This window comes from Hypoxylon trugodes (assembly GCF_022578975.1).
Source record: "Hypoxylon trugodes strain CBS 135444 unplaced genomic scaffold F4822scaffold_6, whole genome shotgun sequence".
Lineage (NCBI taxonomy): Eukaryota > Fungi > Ascomycota > Sordariomycetes > Xylariales > Hypoxylaceae > Hypoxylon > Hypoxylon trugodes.
This window is the reverse complement of record NW_026250021.1, coordinates 3,065,382-3,088,073: the sequence shown is the minus strand read 5'-3', so window position 1 is coordinate 3,088,073 and position 22,692 is coordinate 3,065,382. Positions and strand designations below refer to the sequence as shown.

At 44.1% G+C, this 22,692-nt stretch overlaps 4 protein-coding genes across 4 annotated transcripts; 2 read left to right on the top strand and 2 right to left on the bottom strand.

Moving 5' to 3' along the window:
• The first annotated feature begins 9,623 nt into the window (after positions 1 to 9,623).
• F4822DRAFT_408524 (uncharacterized protein) lies at positions 9,624 to 10,974 on the top strand. Its single transcript, XM_051458579.1, has one exon. It carries the CDS (start codon positions 9,777 to 9,779, stop codon positions 10,536 to 10,538), a length of 762 nt encoding a protein of 253 aa, XP_051313851.1. The 5' UTR covers positions 9,624 to 9,776; the 3' UTR covers positions 10,539 to 10,974.
• Positions 10,975 to 11,556: 582 nt separating this feature from the next.
• F4822DRAFT_437803 (dynamin family protein) lies at positions 11,557 to 13,901 on the bottom strand (the record flags this gene model as incomplete). The annotated part of the gene is made up of 3 exons (XM_051462444.1): positions 11,557 to 11,666; positions 11,730 to 11,970; positions 12,045 to 13,901. 3 exons carry the CDS (start codon positions 13,899 to 13,901, stop codon positions 11,557 to 11,559), a joined length of 2,208 nt encoding a protein of 735 aa, XP_051313850.1.
• Positions 13,902 to 14,397: 496 nt separating this feature from the next.
• Positions 14,398 to 15,765, bottom strand: F4822DRAFT_301401 (uncharacterized protein). The gene is made up of 2 exons (XM_051455184.1): positions 14,856 to 15,765; positions 14,398 to 14,792 (listed from the first exon to the last, which is right to left on the bottom strand). Exons 1-2 carry the CDS (start codon positions 15,337 to 15,339, stop codon positions 14,773 to 14,775), a joined length of 504 nt encoding a protein of 167 aa, XP_051313849.1. The 5' UTR covers positions 15,340 to 15,765; the 3' UTR covers positions 14,398 to 14,772.
• Positions 15,766 to 18,391: 2,626 nt separating this feature from the next.
• F4822DRAFT_301391 (uncharacterized protein) lies at positions 18,392 to 22,240 on the top strand. Its single transcript, XM_051455182.1, has 2 exons — positions 18,392 to 20,465; positions 20,521 to 22,240. Exons 1-2 carry the CDS (start codon positions 18,597 to 18,599, stop codon positions 22,153 to 22,155), a joined length of 3,504 nt encoding a protein of 1,167 aa, XP_051313848.1. The 5' UTR covers positions 18,392 to 18,596; the 3' UTR covers positions 22,156 to 22,240.
• The last annotated feature ends 452 nt before the right edge of the window (positions 22,241 to 22,692 follow it).

The following is a 22,692-nucleotide window of genomic DNA, read 5'->3' as shown; positions in this document are numbered from 1 at the left end:
CAGTGGTAGTAGTTGTAGTAGCAATAATAACAATTGTTGTTGTTGTAGTTGTATCGTAGTAGTATCAGCATGGGTTCATTATCGGCATCGGCATCCACATCGAACATTATCTTGTCGATGAATATCGATTTTTTAGTATTTACCATGCGGGAGATGCGGCGAACATTCACCGGAAACCCAGGCTGGCATTCCTGTCGTCTACATATGTAATGCAATGTGTGTTGTCCCGGTTTGTGTCGCCAGAAGACGAGGTCACCTGCGGTGTGTTCGGTTGTCAACGTGTTGGTGACATGTTGTGCGTGAGAAAAAGAGTTGAGTGTAATGTAATGTGAGGTAAGGTAAGATAATAATAATAATAATAATTGATACTAAGGTAAAATAAAAAATAGTAGCCGTTGGTTGGTGACGATGATTTATTTTTTTAGTTGAATATTTTAAAACTTTGTAACCCAGTAAGGTTTCTATTTTCTATGCTCTTTCTTTTTTTTTTAATTCCCTTCCAAGGTTGTTGACGTTCATTGGTATGTACATGCACTTTAATTTTTTTGCGTTTCGCGGAAACAACAGGGGTACGTAGTCTTGTATACAGGGTCATGTACCTAAAAGCTTAGGAGTAAAAAAAAAAAAAAAAAAAAGAGAAAAGCATTGGGCAATTACTCTGTCGGAGCCGTAACATCATCGATACAACTACGTACATACTTTGTGTGGATGTATAAATGTATAGATGTATAGATGTATTGGGTTGTATATGGAATAGCCTTGTTTTATATTGCACATCTAACCCCTCCAAGGTTTATCTGAGATGCATATATGGGCGGAGTACCCAGCTGGGTTAAAACCGGTTGGGAAATACCTCCCCACCTGGACGGGTACATTACTTATCATGCATGTGTGTAACCCAAGTGGGAAGTGTGGAATCAACATAAACTAAGCTAGGCAAGTCTCCATCACGTGAGTAGAAAGCTAAAGCCAGATTTGGGGCCGAGCACCCGGCAAGTAGGAGCATTTTAGTGGATGATCTGACTAGGAGTTCCTTAAAATACAAGGGTACATCGGGTAGTATCTTGGTACATTCAAGTATCTTCTGGTTTTAGTTGGGCTTGGCAAAGCAGCTTCGCGGTTCGGCAGGGACCCAAGAACCACAAGCGATCCTATAGTGGTTCTGGTTTTACAAATAATGGTAATAAGGTAACATCGAAGGCACTACAGACTGCAAACATTCAACATTCAATTCAATAGGATTGATGGAAACTTCCGTAATGTATCAAGGTACATTATTTTAAGTCCCGAACCTCCAAAAAATCAAATGGGTTTGACGTACATGGATTGATTTTCCCCGGATGACTGGTTCAGGAGTTATTAAAAGAGGAAAGAAAGAAAAAAAAAGTGTGAGGGAAGGGGAAGGAACCGATTGACGCGTCACACATTGCAATGGCACCGAGCGACGAAAACTGCGAGTGACAAGATAAAAATGACAGGAACATTCAAAGTGACAAGGTGACGAGACACACATCCGTGCTACAGTACAGTACCTCGAAAGTAAAGTAAGATAAAAGGCCACTTTAAGTTTTGTACTATCTAAAACAGGTAAGAAACGGTAATCTTATTAAGGTACTTGTATACTTAAGTATATACTTCTTGAGATTACTTCCTGGATTACTGTATCGTCATGTATATCAGCTAAGTAATCATGTATATTTATTCCCATCCTATGAAAATCTATTTCCTTAAACTTCCTCCGATCTAGATTATATCTACCCTTTTGACGGGAAGCCACCGTCGAATCATCTGATAGTTCAACCTTGTTCATCACTTTTTTTCTCCTTTTAATAAACGCCCAATGCATCGCTAAGCCCTGCACAACATCTGATTCTCATGATCTGCTTTCCCCAGTCGATCATCATATTTTTTTTTTCTCATCTTCCCCATCTACCATCATGCATAAGATAAATTAACTACACAGGTTACATATGTAAACATTGGATACATTGATGTCATTAGTCCTAACTGAGAGAGCCGAGCTTAGAAATTGAAGACATGGATTTTCTTCTCTTACTCTTTCTCTCTCTCTTCCTCTCTCGGTCTCGTATCCTCAACCGTTGACTAACTACCTATTCTGCTCGGTATCGTACAGCTCAACTACAAGAATATAGGCGGGATTCATATCATACATGTATGAGTATATCCTACGTACGAGGCAGTACTTCGATTTCTAGATTAGGTACTTTCTGTATCTTCTATTCATACACCGCCAAGTCTCTCAGCCACCCTCAACACCTCCATTGCACTCTCTTTCGGCTCCCCACAGCTTAGAGTCCCTTCTCATATATACATGCATGATCGTCATGTTACTTTAGCCTTTCCTACTCCTCAAGAGCATCGTCAATAATACCATTCTTGGCGCTTAGCCGCCATGTAATTAATATATTCTACATATACGAATGTCGTTTGACTAGATTGATAATACTCAAGTAATCTATAACTTAGCTCAACGTGTAATCAGCATCGTGATTAAGAGTATATTGACGTCCTCCAACTTCAAGCTAATCCGTTTCCGATGCGAAACCATCAAATTTGAATTACGAATTACGAGACCTAGATTCCAAATCACCGGAGAAGCAAAACGTAGAGAATTAGAGATATCAATAAGCCATGACAAACCAAATAATGTAGTCGTGTGATTCCTATCTTCGTGGCGAAGAACAGCTAGTCTCAAGAAAGAGTAGTTATCGGCTATCATCAAGTCGTCTATACCTGCCATGTTATTCGAGTGTTGTATATACCTAGGTGCATATTGTTGTGTCTTCCTTCACTCGCCAACCAACCCCACAACTCTCCATTTAACATTATAGTCCCTTCATCACAAAACTTTTGAAGTTTAAAGGCTGATAAATCTACACAAGAGATAAACACCGGGGACTTTTGAAAGTCATAGACTTAGGAAACATGAAAAGGGGCTAGAGACTCGAAACTAGGGATATCATTGTCTGACCATAGATTCTTCTTCTTATCAACTTAAGGTCATGCAGAGCTTTCTATTTAGGTATCTGTTAGTTCTGCTCATTAACTTCCTGCTGGGGCTTTGGAAATATTTTTATCATGTTAGAATTCGTAATATGCCCCCTTCGAACAACTTAGCCTAATAGATAAACCCTTTCTAAGCAGTTGCCAAAGATCGTAATACATTAACAACTATTCTTGAAAGTCTCATAAGAAGAACCAATGTCTGTCCACGCGAAATATTCGTATTTATTTATATTTACATGAAGTAATCTACCTCAGTGAGCATTGATTGGTACTATGTAGACATGGGCTTTGAGCTACTTAGGTACTTAGTCACCATCTTCGTGTACTTCTGAGGCTCTTATCAGAGCATTAAGTCCCCTCAGCCACTCTAATTCGCCATATGATGCTTCAGATAGATTAATTATTTCTTACCATTGGCTGAAGGTGGACTAGGTATAAGCCCCCTCACAGCTCGTTTCCTTTGTATTCAACCCCCACCAACCCCATCCGGTCCAGTAGTCTCATTTCACATAATAAGCAACGCAGAGTATCTATTATATTAAGTATCGTACGACGTATTTACCCGCATGGCTAGCCACTGTGAGTTATTTAGATACCTATTCCAAACCTCAGTTGTTATAATTGGAACAAATTCTGTCGCTGCATGTAGCAAAAACGGCCGAGGAGCTCACACCGGGTACTTTGAGGCAAAAAGTGCGTTTCATAACCTACCTAGGATATCACACTAATCCCATTAGGCAGATTCAGTTACCTATTCGAGATGCTTCAAAATGTGAGGTAGGAGCATATGCGAAGTATGTGGTTGAACGGAGCGAGCGTATTTTAGCACTTCTCGAAATACGTAGGTACTAGCCAAGAGTACTAAAAGCCACGCACCATAGAAAATACGCTGAGGCCCTAGGCGTATAACTCAAATCTGACGAGTCGGTAGCCTTCCTTTAGGCCTATTGAATCTCCGAGCCTAGGAAGACTTTGGTAACATTAGGCTTTACTACCCCGTGCTAGGTGTCTTGCAGAGACAAGGACCGAATGCAGATGATTGGACTTGGTACGGCCTTACAAGAGCTTCCTTATAGTCAGCACTGATCTTATATTAGATAACGTCCGCATCGTTGCGACCAACCGGAACGTGTGTCTGGGTCTGGGGAAAACTAAATCCGGTATCGACTCCGATACAAGTATGGGGCGAGATGTTCGATAGAGGCATTCAGATCTACGTAATACTTAGGGATAATCGACGGTAGCTACTCTTCGGGTGTCCTGCATGGCATAATGCAAGAATGTTCAGGAATCTAAGTCCCCCCGTGACTTGACTACTACCCATGGACCCTTAACCCTCGGGTCTTCTTGAAACAACGTCAGCATATTCGACGGCCAATGCTACTCTACTTGTAAAGAATCACCCTAATGTCACTAACTAACTTCTTATGGTAGTCGCCCGTATATTATGTTCTGCTTGGCGACCAGTCGGACCAGAAACCTGGGTTAAGCAATCGTCGGAACACCTATCCCAGACGATCGTGAAATGCTACAAACCAGCTCTTCTAAATATAGAAGAATACCACCGATTCGCCGCACCAGCATTCTTTTATTGACATGCGCCAACATTATGGTCCCTCGTGACACCCATTGTGGCTTCATCCCATCCGTTCAGTGTTGAATCGGCGGAGTAGGGACGCGCTTAACCCAAATACTTCCTAGGGAATCTATGGCCGTTTAACTAGCATTGGATGGTACTCCGAAAGGCCCTACTCCGACTCGGTCCGACTTGCGTATCACGCCGTAAAGAAGCGTGTTCTGTCTGGCCGGATCCAATTTAGCCAGGCTGCTTACTATGTTTTCCCCAGAGAACATTACACCCGAACTGCTGGAACGAATTCCTCAAGTCGTGGAATCTAAAAATACAAACACTGCTACCCAAGGCCATATGCGTGTCGTCGTAACAATGCTATGCAAGAGCGGCATTTCTTGCAGTTTTTGATTGGGGGTAGCCAGTTGGTTTGGAAAGACACGGTTCGGAATGTACCGAGCCAGATACGGGTTGCCGAGCTTGGCTACTTCAACTACGTAGGGTAACTTTATTCTAAAAGACCCGACGGGTATTAAGAGGGGTATACTAGGCCGTATTGCGCTGATGTCCTTAGAAGTCTTCAATAATATGATAACAACAGCCCACCTCATAAAATGGTCCCTCTCCTCTCCTCTCGGGTATCGGAAACAGCGCAAAGATCTCGAGGAGAAAGAGCATCGGGACTTACTTAAGGACCGCGGATGGGTTTAGCTAAGGCTGCCTACGGATTCCTATGTCGTTCTATGTTACATACCTCACTAGGTGTCTCCTGGAGTGAACTCGTTTTCTCACATTCTCAAAGTAAACAAGAAATTAATTAGGGTCCTACATTTATTAGTAATTACAGAGAAGCTCAGCTCATACTAATTGCAACTTCAATGACTTGCCATATTTGCCTACTCAAGCCCAGTAGAACTCCGACCACATCAATCCTAACTACTTGGCTCTGAGATGATTTTCAAGTATTCCTACACATACTTACTACTCAGTTTGCCCATATGATTTGGCTTCGTTGTACGCCTATCATGTTTGTTGTATTGATATTAGTTAAGACCAAAGCCTCTGGGGAAATAACGAATCCGCCGGCTAAATAATACTCTTCAAAATCGGTTTGCCAATCGTGCGGGCGATAGGCTTCGCTCATAGTAAGGTACATTTATCTTTAAATTAATTTTAAAAACACGGATACTTCCTGGCTAACGTATACCTTAATGCATCTGCCGACCCGTTAAGTATGTGTTAATATCTATATTCCAATTCGAACGTATTACCTTATTAAGATTGACACTCTAATATTAACATAGATAAGTAGAAAATGGATGTAATTTCAATGTGAGGGTGTTAACTTTTAGAAGCCTTGACGTTGAATAGTTCGTATCTAGTTACACAAACCCCTTTTCTAATGGAATATCCTTCATTATAAGCTACAAACTACAACAATAATCCATGACGTATACTCTTATCTACATAACTAAAGACTTTTTTGAATTATTCCTAAGGTAATTACACTTTAATATGGAGTAGATTATGATGTGTTTATGACTTCTATGAAAATACCTGTGCATATACAAAGTCAGAGCTTTGCGCCTAGCAGCAATGAAGCAAGACACAAAGCTACTTTCGTTTGACTTCGCGTAATAAGTTCAATGTTGGTAGAATGATTGAATCCCCCTGATGTTGGACGAGGCACCAGCGGTCATGAAATGAACCAGTAATTGAAGATTTAAAGATGATTACAAAGTCCAAGCAGCACAGCTAATGGGTTTCATATGGGAACGGAGCCACTTTAGAATTACGGTTGTGATACATTGTGGGCACAATCAACTTAAGACTCTTCGAGACTCTTGTGTTTCCCCGGAACTGGCCGACGTCCGCGTAAATGCCTGACTATATCACGTAGAGGTGGTTTTCCAGATCAACTTGCTTATTATATGACTTATTAGACAACGGTAAAGAAGCTATCTTGAATGTTATCTATTTGCATAAGTACCATCACACAGATACCCCCTATCGTCCTTCCTTTTAATGACAGTGTCTTTTGCCCCTGTCTCTTATCTTCCTTCTTTTATTATCTGTCCTGTGCCGTCCTGTCCTATCATGCCCTGTCCCGTATTCTTCATATTCTGTCCTTCACCCTGTGTCTTTTTTAAACTTCTGTCTTGTCTCTTGTGCCAATATTTATGTTGTGTCCTGGATATTCTGTCTTTCGTTATTAACTCTCCGCTGCTGTCCTTTGCTCTCCGTCTTTCGTCCTTCATCTTTGCTCTCTTGTCCTTGATATTTCATATTTCATATCTCATCTTTCTCCTTTTCTCCATCTTTCCCTTTCTCTTCTTCTACTTCTTCTCCTTTTTATTTCACTTCCCTTTTTTCCTCTTCTTCTTTCTAGTCGTGGTACTCGTTACACTCCAAATCAATCTTCAAGCTATTATGCGACAAGAGAGGGTATCGGAAGATGGGGGTATGCGATAAACACGTTTACTGTCTAATCAAATATCCGAGCTTCAGCCAGAGTACACATACATTAGGTAGGCCCGCATTCTTCACCATTTCTTCATTTCTTCACCGAAATTTCTTAAGAATGCAAAATGCTCATTAAATGTAATGCACGTCATAGACTAGACTTGCGACGATATTGCGGTGTGCCCTTTCAACTAGAATATTATATCGGATGTTTTACGTCTGACTTTATTCAAAGCAATGTCTTGTTCGTATCACAGCACTGTAGGTCCTGCTGAGACACGTCACGCACACTCGACGAGGTTGACAGACTGTCGGGTGCAGCCATGATCAGTCTATATTGACAAGTCTTAGAATTTGAACCGAATTTTCTACTAAGAGCTCATTAATTCTAATAGGCAATTAGTGTTGCCTTAGGGATAAGCGAGTTTAGGTCATATCAACAGGTTTTTACCGCCAGAACCACACGCACTATGCCAGTTTTTCCGAAACGATACTACTTCATACGTAGAAGACCACTATCATTGGTAACTTCTGAAGCATATGAGACTGCCGCTATTCCGAACGCTGTTGGTATAAAACCTCAGTGTGGACCCTTATAAGGTCTGACAGCTCATGCAAAACAGAATGCCCGAGGTCCAACATTTAAAAATAATATGATTGGAGGAAATAGTCGGAAGGTCTAGAAGCAAGCAAGCGTGCCTGAGTGGGACCCGAAGAAGACCTTGCAGCAAAAACCCTGGGAAGCACAAAATACAGTACAAAATAGCCTTCTGACGGGGTTTCATCGACAGGTACGCGACGTGCCATTATTGGCTGGGCGGACAAGCTGAGTGACATGAACCCAAGACGATTGGTAGAAACTGCGCCAGGTGATGCTACCAAATACAGCTCATGATAGACAACCCAAGCCACCCTTGTGACGCGCGAGATCGAGAGCCACGCCACCCCAGTCTCTGTTTCTTGTCTTGTCGACATGGCACGGCAGGGAAGAAGCATTGGAAGGGCAGAACCAAGCAAGAAAAAAATGGAAGCATGTGAAAGTCCGATCCTTCTATTAAGCAGCTGAATATAGTGACAGGGACATAACAAGTCAAAGTTGATAATTATACTAAATGCTTTCACGAATGCCTGATCTATCTCATCGACAATTTTCTTTCCATCAATTTTCATCGGTACATCATCTCGTCTGCTCGTCTGTTCATCAACTCATCAACCCCTCTTCTTAAAAACCCCCTAGTTCATCGTGGGACTGACTATCCACTTGCCAAGCCCAGCCCAAATCTCGCCAATTAGGTTGGGGTTCAAGGGTATCATTTTACATAGCATTTTATGTATGTGGTATGTATGTTCATAGCCATCGTCAGCGACATCGGATTATACCTACCTACGTACAAAGGTATGCATACCCAACCCATCAACCACCACTACCTAGTTATTATCGTCAGAATCTTACAAGACTAGGGACATCCCGTTCCGTTGTGGTCTGCCTGTCTGCATGCACATTGAATGCAAGGGCTACGATCTTCCTGTTCGGATAGCCACGAGGCACGGCGGCATATAAGCGCTTAGCGACAAAAATAAATGGAAAACCCAGTCGGTTTTTCTTCTTCATATTCTTATGTTAAGATATTTAAGGGATATTTCTTCCCCTCATATCATCGTTGCCCATCATCATTAATACCGTCCCCACGGGTTTTAAGTCGCCCTGTTTTTTTCTTCAACGATTCCAGCGATTCCCAAGCTTCTACGCCACTTAGCCAGGCCCCACGATCTTTTTCGTCTAGTACGCCGCTCCCCGTATTCCACTCCGTCCAGAGTACAACCAACGACGGCAAACGACGTGGGGTCCTTGGTGCACAGCGGGGTTTTACGCCGGTCACGATAATTGCCTCTGGTTCCAAAACGAGTCAAGCGACGCCAGACCGCTTCTTCACTCAACAAATTTTTGAAAGAGAGAAAAATAAAAACATTCAATAAACATATCCTTAGCCCTGTAGGGCCGCTCTACGACTGAGGGGCGAAATCAAGGTTGTCGATCGTTTCGAGCTTCTGTTTTTCGCATACTATTCTTTATTTTTCATACCGTGTGTATCATCTCACGAACATTTACATCCGGTTTGGACCCTAGTCACTGCAGTGTATGGGTATATCCGCACTGCATATACACATATACACATACATACACACACAGGCATACAAATTACCAATTATTTACATTTGTCGTTCTCTCATACAAATTCTCTGATTGCAAGACAATCCACGCCATCCTTTGCGTCTTACAGACCTGCATTGTGGGAAAAGTACCCTATTGCTTGCTGGAAATAGCGTCTTGTCACTGGTCCCAAACCACGCTCACCTGCGGCACGACTACTATTTCACCGGTCCGCATACATGGGAAGATTCACTTGTATCCACTTGACACTATCTTGACCGTCTTCTGCAGATTGGGTTCTCACACATTATCTCCATTTTGGAATAATTTGGATACAGACCGCAATTTGTTTCTAATTCCCCGACAACCCCTACTGCATTTTCTATTTCACCGGAGCAACGCTCCTATCCACGATATCTACCACCACACTTTTTAAAAAGAAGTTATTTGCACATTCGCTACAACACATTTATTTCCTTCCTCTCCAATGCCAAAGGTTCAACTGGGGAATTCGAGATTCAGTCAATAATACATAGGACCTAGGTGACGGTGGAACTTGGCAAGATGTCACGGTTAACTCCGGTATCCACAAATTTATATCGATCTCAATCGGCTACTAGTGTCGCTGCGTCTGATACCACATACCATTCTTTCCATGATATCGAGCTATATGAGCCTCGATCAACGTCTGTTACCGTTGAGAAACAGATGCCTTCCCGTAAGGAGGACAAGTTTGAATTCAAACCCATACTTCGCCATGATTCAGGCTACGAGTCGATACATCCTAGGTCTAAGTCCATTGCGTCCCGATCTTCCCAACGACGCAATTCTGGTATCTATACGAGTTCCTCCCAAGCACGAACACGAACCAGGCCTTCAGCCCGCCGTGCCGCAAAATCAACTCCGAACCCGCAAGTAAGACGACTAAGTACGCAACCTCCGCACTCGAGCCAATCGAATCAACAGCCCACCACATATTACTACTTTCCGCCACCGGAATCGCTTTCGGGAAGTATAGATGAGGGCATTGATACTGATGATGCCGGTCCGTCATATCCCCCACCACCACAGACTACCCATTATTGGACAAGCGATCACACTCGGCGCCTCGAATATGCCGCTATCGACGCCGCAAGCCGTGGTGTAAAGGGATGGTTCATGAAGCATGTGGTCCCGGACTGTTTCGTACCCAAGGCAAACCGACGGGTTGGGTTCGATGATGACTCTGGAAGCGTCAGACGGTATCGATTGGAGCTTGATTGCGACGAGGCAGAAGAAAAGGGAAGCAATGGTGGCAAGAAGATGGGATGGCTTTTTGGCCGATAATTGACGACGAATGAACTCACGCGACGACAGAAAACGAATTGGAGGATCACGTTATTGCATCCGCATGGTCGAGGCGTTGTTATACCCATTTTGATTTTTCTCTTTTTAATCTTTTTTTTCTTCTCTAAGTTTTATTATATCCACGCATATTTTGGTAATTGGCGACGCATTACACGCATATGATTCACAACGGCATGAAAAAAATGGGAGCATCTTGAGGCATGGCTGAGTCGATTTGAAATCGAGATTGATTGATTTACAGACTGGAATGAAACTAGACTGGCAATACCACTAGAGTGGAGGGTTTGCGTAGCTTGGTTGTTGCATTATTGGGTGCCAGTTCATCAACATTGGCTGGGAGCATATACGTACATACATCATTTGTAATGATTTAGCAGATAGCTGCTTGTTAATAATATTAAATAAATACTTATAATGTGTAGGACTCGTTAGTGAATGGTATAACTCGGTTAGTAGGGGTTTGAATTATTGATAGCCCTGATGGTTTAGTGGAGATACCATTGCAGTGCTTCAGATCATCGCGAGATGAAAATGGGAGCTTCGACTAGCCCAAATGACGTCCCCTCAAAATATACATTAATGTCGTCTTATCGGGCTTGCTTAACTTGCATCAAGATTCTAGGATATACGATACCTATGGTTGGCTCGAACATGGTCTGTAATTCGGCGTGGAAATCAGAACATACAACATCGTAAACCATTGACAGAGCGTTATCAAACAGGCCTTTATAGGAGAACAAGTGTTCGGCACCTAACTAGGTATTTAGTCATCTACTTAGGTTCCTACCCAATAAGCCGGGACCAATTCTGGGAGTGTCTGTCTAGCTGCCATCTACCTCTCAATCAAGGTTTAACACAATACGCCCGTAGAATGTGTGAATTTATTTGCGAGGGTGTGGAAAGACGCCAGGTTTCCGTATGCGCAACTGAGGTGGGTGCCCATGAAGAAACAGACACATCGCTCCCACCCAAGCATCAACTGCATTTTCCGATTTAATCAAACAACCCCAGCCTCCTCCGTGTCGCTCGCAGTCGGGATCCCCACAGATAAATCACTAGTATCTAGGTCTTCGCCTGCAGCCTCTTCCTGCTGAGAATTTTGTTCATCTATAGATATCAAAGATCAGCTTCGGGGTTAACCAAAGTATACTTAGGCGATCAATTTCTTACCCTTTAGTCTCGAACTGACAAATCGTTCGCATGTACCTAGCCCTTCTCGCAGAACATCGATCTTCTTAGTTAAGTCCTGTCGCTTCGATCGGCTTTCCCACGACTCGCCAGCGATGAGATCTGCTACCTTCGCCGGCATCTTGAAGACAGCTACGGGGGAAAGGATATCGGAGAGAGGAACAAGAATCTTTTGCTCGATGACCTCAATAGCGATACCGTCAATAAAACGTTTCAAGGCAATCTAGATTAGGAGTATTATTAGCCGTTATCATTTATTATACCTAGGTAGGCATGCTTTGAAGAAGTAACACTGACATAGTAATACGCGAGCATGCGGTCAAGTGCTTCAGAGGCTGCAAGTCGTTCGGTAGTAGGTTCAACCCGCTTAGATAGATTGTCAACAAGCCTGCTAAGATTATAATTATTGTTGTTCAAGTATTGATTCCCATTGCTGATACTAGACAAGCCAAAGAAACTGCGAACAATGTTGGATATTTCCTCCCTGGAGTGACTGCCGGGGAAATGAATAGTCTCCGCGTACTCCTGGTTGTAGGTAATCGGATGGACACGATGGTGAGATTTTAGCAACTCAGCAGTCTTAACTTCAGCATCCGTAAGTAACGTTTTCAAGGCAGGCCGGATCACTTTTTCAAGAAGAGAATTGCTAATCGATGGGTCTGCGACATGCTCAATGACCAATTCGAGGAATTTCACAGCTGAGTCCCAGGCCTTCTTGACGTGACCCCGTGCGATCTCCTCCCATGGAGAAGATTGCTGCCTAAATAGGTCAGCTACGACAAGAGGACTAAATATCCCTGGTAGCTCTTGGCCTCGAGTCCTTTGCATCATGCTCTGGACATGGTCGAGGAAAACTTCCCTCGTGACGTATTCTGGATTTTGATCTGGCGTCTGGGACTTGCTTCCAACTTCACGTCGGTGGCCATGTGCCGTAATTTCATCGGCGAACTCCTTATTCATGTTTTGAATTACCGAACGAATTCGCTGTTCATATCCCTTATCTGATTGGGCGTCCTCGAAGAAGGGATCGTCATACGACCCGCTGACAGAGCCCTCAACAAGAGATTGAAAACCTTGGCTGACTTGGAGGAGCTGAAGCCGCTGCTCGTCGTAAGTACGTCGCGGTTCTCCAAGCTCCTTAAGCTTCTCGCGCGATTCATCTAAGCCCGATTCAATTTCGCGAATGAGACTCGGCAGCTCGAAGGCGATTTGTTTGAGCAACACATCACTAAGCCGTTTTCTGAGCTCGTTGATCCCTAACATGGATGGGGGAAGTTCTTTCCAGGCACCCCTGGAGAAAAATCGAGCTTCCTCGACATTTCGCTGGTTTAGGAGTGAAGAGCCCTTTTGAGTCTCCGAGTCAAGGTTTTTGAGAACGTGCCAACCGAGGTCGAAATTGACTTGATTATTTCTCGCCAAGGAAATAAAGGCTTTTTCACTTCCGGATCCTTCAACCAGACAGTCTGGCTTAGTGATCACACCCATGGTTCTACTCCCTCTCTCGTCTACCTCTCGGGCAAAGTTGAGGACCGCTTGGTTCGCAAAGTCGTTCTTGGCGGAAACGACAGCTAGTATGATGCTTCGAGGCTGTTTCATATATGACCTCACCACTTGTCGAACAAGTCTAACATCTGTCTTGCTTTGTGTCTTCGTTTCTGAGTGAATGAGACCTGGCATGTCGATGATTGTGAGATGAGGACGGTCGGGTCCTGTGATCTCGACGCGAAGGCGATCTTTTGAGAAGGCTTTGCCTAAAGTTGTGATTCCCATGGCCACCTTAGCTTTTTCGACGAGGTCGGGGAACCCTTCAAATCCGTCGAGCTCCTCATGAAATTTATGAAGGCCATTCTCAGTTGAGTTATAGGAAGAATCGGGAACGATGGAGACAGTTACTCCAGTCTCGGGCGTTCGTCGGAGGACTAATTCTGTTGGGAAACAGGTGCAGAGATTACTCTTGACGGGAAAAGGAACACCTGATATAGCTTCAAGCACGGAGCTCTTCCCCGAAGACTGATCACCACACACGATGATTTGTGGCAGAGAGATGTAATGGTCGATTCCCTGAAGGCGTAGATGGTCGATGGCGTCCAGAAGTTCAAGTTGGTCATCAGAGCAGAGCCCGTTAAGGGACTCTGTGCTGAAGGCGAGCACCATTTTGGCTATGAGCTGAATTCGCGAGGCTCGGAGATCACCTAAGTGTCTAGTTGGGTGTATTATTATGTTAGGTATTGGAGTAGGACGTAATTATCCTAGTCCGATAACTTGTAGAGAAATATTTGGGTATTTGATCTTAGAAGGGTACTCTTCTTATTGAAAGCTTACCAAGTGCCGTGTTTCTACGTAATTCTACGCGTTTTCATTAATGCGTTGCTAGAAATAAGGCAGGCCGTTTAAAATGGAAGGCAGCAGGACGCAGTTTCAGGATCTAGGCATTTTCGCGGCCATGTGAAGCTCCTAAGCCTTGGGGGTAGGGACGTGCTCTCTATCCTCGTCCGTTTGGTTCCCGTTGTTGGTTCCGCCTCTAAAAGGCAGGAGGCCTGACGGTAGCCTGCAGAAGAGAAATGACAGAAACACGTATACCATCCAAACACCATTGCTTCCACCGGAACCATCCTTTGGCAACTTTGTGTCTACATCAAAGTCGTCAAGCCTTGCCAAAGACCAATAACAAGGTATCCGTTAGGTATTAATTCAATTTAGGAGATATTCGGTTCACCAGTCAATGTAAACGCCGTCACATCTTGTCGCGATAAGAAGATACGGGCCCTTGTTGGATTGATAGGTCCGTGGCATTCGGAAATAAGATAAAAAGAAGTCTTAAATACCTAACCCATCATAATATTGATGACCACGCAGGATTTACCCTCGCTTCGTACCAGTGAGACTATTCTGTTTGAGACAATATGAATAGTGGTTCAGATAATCCGACTCATCATATATTAATAGAAGGAAACCGGTCGAAAGGGTTGCAGGAATTTCACTGTCTTAGGTACACACACGCACGCCACGTTTGTAGACCGTCTATTTAACAGGCTCGGTTGATTACTAAGAACGCGGAGTTAACAGATGTATCGAGATGGCTAAATGATGTAACCGGGCTGGACTTACTGGTTCCGCTACCTGGGTTTGCATTATTCCAAACCCCTCCACCGGGAACAAGATCGTCCATTGTCACGGCTCGGTCATAACACGCGCATTGCCATAGGATATGATCCGGTGGATCTCCTCCTGGAGTATTGACAAACCCGCCTTGGAAGTACTGCCGACTAGGCTGCCAGGTGCCCGGGTCGGCCGTATCGTTGCCCTTTAAGCAAATACTACCGCACGTATCGAGTACTTGTGTGTGGTTGTTGTTGAGCCAGTCGGCCTGTCTAAACCTGTATAGTTCGTGCAAATCCGTTATATTTGGCCTCACTACCCAAATTCCTTCGCCTCCTCTGTTGATAGTAGTAGTGGTGCTGAGAGCCGAAGATGTGCAGGCCGTCGCTGTGGGTTCGTCGCGCACTCGGGCTGGCTCCGGCACATGGAAGTGCTTGGCCGCCAGCGCACCCGAGGAGGATAACACAAATAGAACGAGAGACGATAGTTGCATTATGAGATGATCCGACGACTACAAACGAGCATTTCCCTAGACTTCTCAGTGAGGAGCAGCAAGATCTGGTCTTTATAACCATATAACATATTACTTCCTACCATATTAGGCGACCGATCCGACATGGATATTTACCCGAAACCCAAGAATAGCCTACGCAATGCGGGTAGTTTGCGATGATCGTCGTGTAAAGTAACTTCACAGAATGGGTTATAAAGGGATGACTGGTCGCTTCAGTATTCCTGTTGGTTACAATGGCGGCGCCACTGATACCCTCCGATTGAGATCCTTGGTAGATCGTCGCATCATATTCCATTATTCATACATGACATTTTAGATGTAATCCAGTTACTTATCCATACGTAAGATTCAACTACTACTCAGATATTATTGATTCAATATTAAAATAGGGGCATTTACCTAGAATTTTCATCATAAATATTCATTTGGTCATCTTTGCATCAATTTCTTACGTGTCATATGCGACTAGTGTTACGGAATACAGTGGCTTCGAGCGCCCTTCAAGCACCATGAACCAGTACCTGGGTAGCACACGACGTCGATTCTTACCTACCTGCCTAGGTAGGTGATTACACAAGTTTCACCGAGATTATACATTGTTTCTACTTGAAGCTTCGAGGAAACACAGAGATTCCCAATACCTTGGATTTAATATGAATATGTTAAGAGGTATCCCCTTTGTTATATGATTTTACTGGCTTACTGCCCCCCAAGGCAAACACATATCAAGGACGAAAAAAACTGCATCTTTTACAAACTTCCTACCATTGACATATTGCGAATTTATTTTAGCAATAACTCATCGTCACAAGGCCGCGAATGTATCTTCATTACATCACTGGATCAAATGATTATTAGGTATTCTTCGTCAATTTCCCCCTCCCCACACATTGAAAACTTCATTCAATTGTCCAGGACTCCCAATGCATCAATGTAATTGCTTTATTATATATCATATGAAGACCTTCTCAATCTTCTCGTTATATAATTGGCACGGGGCTCATCTTTTATTTGAATTATTTGCTAACGGAAACTTTCTAATCTCGGCAGTTGGGCTGGAGGTGGGTATCGCATGGGAGGTCAATTGACTGCAAATCTCATAGGTTGGGTGATTTAGATCTATTTATCCCACATCTCCATGTATGCGTAGTGGTTGCAATATCTTATTTGGGAGAGAATATACAGAAATGACTTCTTATAAAGTCCCTAGCACCTGATTTTTTGTTTCCCGTCGCGTCTTCGTCGTTGTCTATGCTTTGCAGAAAATATACATTCGGCATATTCTATCAGCTTTCCGCCCGTAACGTATATCGGACTACAGTCCGGATGCTTACGTGTTACGATGGAATGATTGGATCTGTGAGGGTGGCTTATAGTCGATGATATCATGGCAACTCCGAACAAACCACATCAGCGTTATTGAGACATAAGACGGCGGGTTGGGGGTTTGGTTGGCTTTCATTCTACATGTGGCACCACCATCATCAAAACCTCGTCTATCTTTCCAAGACATTTGTGATCTACATGCACCTAGGTACCTATATTGTTTCTAATGTTCTAGGCTCTAGATAGAATTCCCATAGCCGGTATAATGGCTACGTTGCCGACTCGAACGATACCCTTCGTTGGGCTGTAGATTCTGATGGCGTGGTTATTAAGCTATTACGCAGAAATAGTTAATGAGCTATTCAATGAATGTGAGTGTCATTGACATTAGTAACGTAGAGTTGAGTTCGATATCCGGAATAAACTAAGACATAATATATCGGATGTTAACTTGTCGGAGTTTCTTACTGTCACTACTCCGAGAGTTATTTGGGCTGTAATTTTGGTATGGGTGTACAAGTTTGTCTAGTGAAAAGAATAAAGGATGACATGGCAATGCAAGATAAATAATATAAGGAATTGGAAATTAGAAATCTATGTGGCTTGCATAGTATAGCATAGTATACTACTAGTACCATTAGAGATCGGATGAAAACTACCACAAATAAGACGGGTCAAGATTAACACATGCAAAAGAGGTCGCATTGCATGGGAATCCCTTCAAAGGTTATCGAGTCAACCCGAAGTTTGTGCATCTCGAGGTTACATACATAACCGTCTTGCCCAATAGAAGTTCTCTTCACTGTTTTATTGTTGTTATTCTTGTCAAGTCACGACCCCTTAAATTATCAAATAGGAGGTAGGAAGTACTGCAGGTAAGTAATTCAACAACTTACTCAATACTTAGATATTCTGTAAATACTTTTGAAAATATTAATTATAAGGCTGAGATTCTTTAATAATGTCTCACTACATTTCTATGTAGTGACACTATAGAAACCGTATAGAGTTGTTTAATAATCTTAAATCTATCTATCTGCATGCGACCGAGATGAACCTTTTATGTTCAATCGGTCCTCGGAGTTTTCGAGTTTCTTCAGGGTTTCCAGTGCTTCCCAAGGGCTCTTTCCAAGGGGGAAGATGTAAGTCATGGATGTATCTCTAATCTGCAAGGGGAACTAAAGGGTTCGGGCGAGAAGCTAGCGGCATTGGGAAATCGGGTTGCTGGGGTACGGCATACCCCACCCTTACAAATGTTTATTACGTCGTTAACGCGTTAGCTTTCGAACAAATTAGCACCAGTTTAGTACGAGTTTAGCGTCGCCGGAAGCAATTGCTGGTCACAATGTGCAGTAAGCTAAGTACATATGTACCTATAGGCTACCCAAGCTAACGGAGGTCCCCTAGCGGCCCGTCTTTTTGGGAAGTGAACAACCAAAAATCAAAATACAGAAGGGAAAGAAGCACCTAAATCCCCCCCAATTGCCCAGCATCAATTAACAGGCGCTTTGACCTTCTGACCAAGGAAAGCTGCTTCTTGCTTGTCAGCCTCCTATCATCCATTGGTCGTGCCTCCTTCAACCCTGTCCAACATTGAAATAAAGCAAGGTTTGTAATAATAATCCGAACTTTGTCCAATATTGACTTTGGGTCTTTACGTCTTTTGGGATTTTTTCTTCTTCTTTCTAATCTTCTTACAACGGTCCCTTCCCCTCCTCTCCTTTCCCCCTTGTACAGCTTGGTTGTTGTGGTTGTATCAACTTCTTTATTATACGGGCTCATCACTTATGACGCCGTCTTTGCCCACGGTTGTTATCGTCGCTCATTCGCTAGCCTCAAGCATAAAAGTATAAGGGGAATTTCATTCACGCCGATGCACTCGTTATCTTGACTCAAGTTCAACCGTCAAAATGGACGAAAAACGTTCAACTGGCAACTCTGCTGGTAATAGATCTAGCGCTTTACCCAGACCGACATCACGTCTTCCTATGCCTCGATCTAGTGTATTTGCTCCTACAACTTCCTCTTCTGCTAAGGCTCAACCACCCGTCGAACCGACACGCGGACGATCGACCCAACCTGCACCTACCAATACTGTCCGAAACCCCCGGTTACGACCAGCACCTTCTAAAGAGCAATTGAGCACTACATCAACGGTTCGCAAGACTCAGAAGTCCAGCGCACCTCCCGTAAGCTCGCAGACCAATCGTCGAGATCTCAGCTCGAGGAATAGGAGCGCATCGCGTGGGGCGAAACCAGCAACTATACAGGAAAGCCGAGATGCTCGTCCTGATCCTTTTAAGAAGCCCCTGGTGCCTAGAAGACGACCGTCAGGCCAACTTTCTCAAGCCTCTCCCACTACTTCAACCGGAGGGACGTTCTCGCCAGTAGAAGATGACGATGACGATTTTGCAGTTGATTCGCTTCCACAACTAACAAGGTCTGCCGACGAAGGCCTTACTTTCGATAACCTACAATCGCAACCAAGAAGACCTCGCCCGTCACTCTCCGAGAGAACAATTGAGACACTTGCTCAGCTGCCATCCTCCCCCGCCTTCAAACGACGTGGTAGCAACTTCTTCGAGATGGATCCGCCTGGACGGCCACAATCTAAGGGCAGTGTAGGGTCAAGATCAAGGCCGAGCTCGAGACCAGGTTCCAGCTATCAATCTGATGCTTCCACCATACGATCTGCAAGATCTCTTAGTAGGCCAGGGTCAAGTTCGGGTCAACAGGACAGCTATACAAACTTCCGGGCGTCTACGAATACTTATAAGCCGCCTTTATCGACCGTGCTAGGTACTCCGACGAAGAGGGCTTCTGCTATCAATTCTAGGACACCAGCTGGCAGGGCTACTTCAAGTTTCGCTTCAAGGCCTAGTTTGAACAAGGTCCCTTCCAGATCTTCGCTATCAGCTTCGGTAGGGCCCTCTTCACCAAGTCCAGATAAGCGTTTGGATCCTTCCATGTCAAAATTAGGGTCTAAAACAGCTACCGCCCGCCCATTGAAATCGAGAGCTTCAATGAACAATTTGTATAGAAAACCATCCTTGGCGTCACTGGACAAACAATTACCGGAAGTACCGCCTAGCCCTTCCCGTAAAGCTTCGCTCGCGTCGGCCAAATCATCTAGCACATCTAATGATGGGCGTAACTTATCGAGTGCTTCTACTGCTTCTACGGCGCTGACGGTGGACTCTATTGAAGAAGCGCCGGTATCTACACCTAGAAAGTCGTCTGCCGCGCTACGAGATCAAATCGCAAAAGCGAAAGCCGCGAAGCGTGCTGCATCTCGACAAGTCTCGAGCACCAAGATACCTGATGTAGATGAAGCACCTGTCGTCCCTACTGATACGACATTTGATTTTGGTCTATCTGATGATCCTTTTGGTCAACAAAAGTTCGAGGATACAAATCGCAAAGTAATGCAATTGCGAATTAATACCGCTAGAACTACCGGAAGGCTTAATATTGCGGCTATGGGTTTGAAGGAAATTCCAACAGAGGTGTTGAAGATGTACGATTCTGAGTCGACGGATCGTCCTGGTGCATCGTGGGCAGAAAGTGTGGATTTGACTCGGTTTGTGGCGGCTGATAATGAATTGGAGTCGATTGACGATGCGATTTTTCCCGACATAGATCCCAATGATTTCGCCAATGAAGATAATAGCGAGGGTAACCTATTCGGCGGATTGGAGTCACTAGACCTACACGGCAACATGTTAATAGCCCTACCTATGGGTTTAAGGCGTCTCCAGTTGTTGACGTCTCTGAACTTGGTATGTCATCTGTTCCCTTTTTGCTTTGGTATGACTTCTACTAACCATCTAATAGTCATCAAATAAACTTACAAACAACTGCCTAGAAGTTATCTCACAGTTAACTACAGTCCGAGATCTTAAGCTAGGCAATAATCTTCTGTACGGTCGGATGGAAGTGGATTGCTTTGAGAACCTCCAGAATCTCGAAATTCTCGATCTTCATGGCAATAACATTTCATCACTCCCAGATGGTGTTGATAAGTTAACGCGTCTTCGGATGCTTAACTTGAATGAGAACGCGTTCGAGAGTTTGCCATTCGAAAGTTTTTCTAAGCTTCCACTTACTGAACTACAAGCTCGCAAGAACAAGCTCTCTGGTACCCTCATAGGGCCCGGTGTAGAGAGCCTTCCGTTGCTTCAGATCTTTGACGTAGCAGCAAATCAAATCCAGCAGATAGTAGGCATTGGCCAATCTCTAAAGATGCCTTCTCTTCATCAATTCACGATATCTATGAACCGAATCTCATCAATTCCGGACATGAGTTCGTGGACTAGCCTTCTTACTATCAATGCGGATGAGAACAGTATCGCCGCGTTTCCGGAAGGTTTCACAACGTTGGAGAATTTGCGCCATGTTGATTTCACTAGCAATGACATCCGCATTGTGCCCCCGGAGATTGCGCGAATGGATACTTTAGGAATGCTACGAATTACTGGAAATCCTTTGAGGGATAAGAAGTTCACGTCTATGACGACGGAACAATTGAAAGATGCGCTAGCAGCGAGGTTGGAGCCCATCCCTCAGTCTGAAATGGGCGGGCTTGAGAATTTTGGAAATGGATTCTCAGTGGTTCCACCTACCAATGATAACACCCTCTCAGCTGCTCCAGTGCATAGTGGTGCAGAAGATACCGAGAGCCGTTCGGAATTTGATGACTTTGCTACACCACCTACTTCAGCACCTCACTCCCCAGCTCGTTCGCGATCTCATACATTAACTAGTCAGACATGGCCTATTAAGCCTGGTGGCCTATTGGATCGATCGGATACACAATCGTCTTCGCTACACCCGGTTGTCTGCTCCAAGATCGCAGCAGCCCATACTGTACGTGAAGTGCGACTGCAGCGCAATACTTTTACACAGTTCCCGAACTCGTTGTCCTTTTTCGCCGACACAATTACATCGCTTTCCATGGCACATAATCAGCTTACCGGGGAGAGTTGGTTAACGGAACCTATTGATCTTACAGCTCTTCGAGAGCTCTCTCTGGCTTCGAATTTCGTCACAAGTTTGACGCCGCTTACAACGAATCTTTGCGCGCCAAACCTACAAAAAGCAGACTTCTCATGCAACAGAATTGTCAAACTCCCGACTCTGCGAGAGTTTTTCCCAAGCCTTACTATCTTGCTCATCTCCAACAATCGATTGGAAGATATTGATCCGGAGTCTATCAAGGGGATGAAAATAGTTGATGCCAGCAATAATGAGATAGCCCACCTAAATCCTCGTATTGGACTTCTAGGAGGTACTGGAAACTTGGAGAGATTCGAGGTAACCGGGAATCGATTCCGAGTACCTAGATGGAATGTACTCGAGCGCGGAACCGAAGCTACTCTTCGTTGGCTTAGAGGCCGTGTACCTGTTGCAGAGATGGCGGAGTGGAAGGCCAAGTTAGGAGAAGGAGAAGAGGATTCGGAACTTGATTAATCAGTAATAAGTTGACATCGGTATATACAACGCAAGCTTAAGTTTTTGGTCGAGGGGTTGTGTCTTGTTTGGGTGGTCATGACGCGATACCTTTGCGGCGTATTCGTATAGTTTTATAGATACCAGGTTGGCTTCGCGCGAGGCTTCTTAGGAGGGGGAGTTGGTTGAATTATGGATTCGAGAATGCATTCTTCGTGATGGAGTTTGTCAAAAAAGGAGGCGTAAAAAGGGGTACGAAAAAAACAACAACAGTCATACGTACTATACTAATAATGAATGGTTTGCAGTGATATACGTTGAATTCTATCCTTGTGATTAAGAGACATAAGAGACTATAGTGAAGCTTCATGTAAAGCTTCCAGTGCTTTGACCACTTATTACTTGCCAAATACAGAAGGAAAGGTTGGAAGGTACCTAAGCTGCTAGGTAACTTTAGGGTTAGCGTATGGATGTTCAGCCTCCGATTTTCAGTGGAGTGGGCCCCGTGCCAGCCTTCAAGATTTCCAGGGTTCCACTAACTTTAAAATTCCTTCAGTG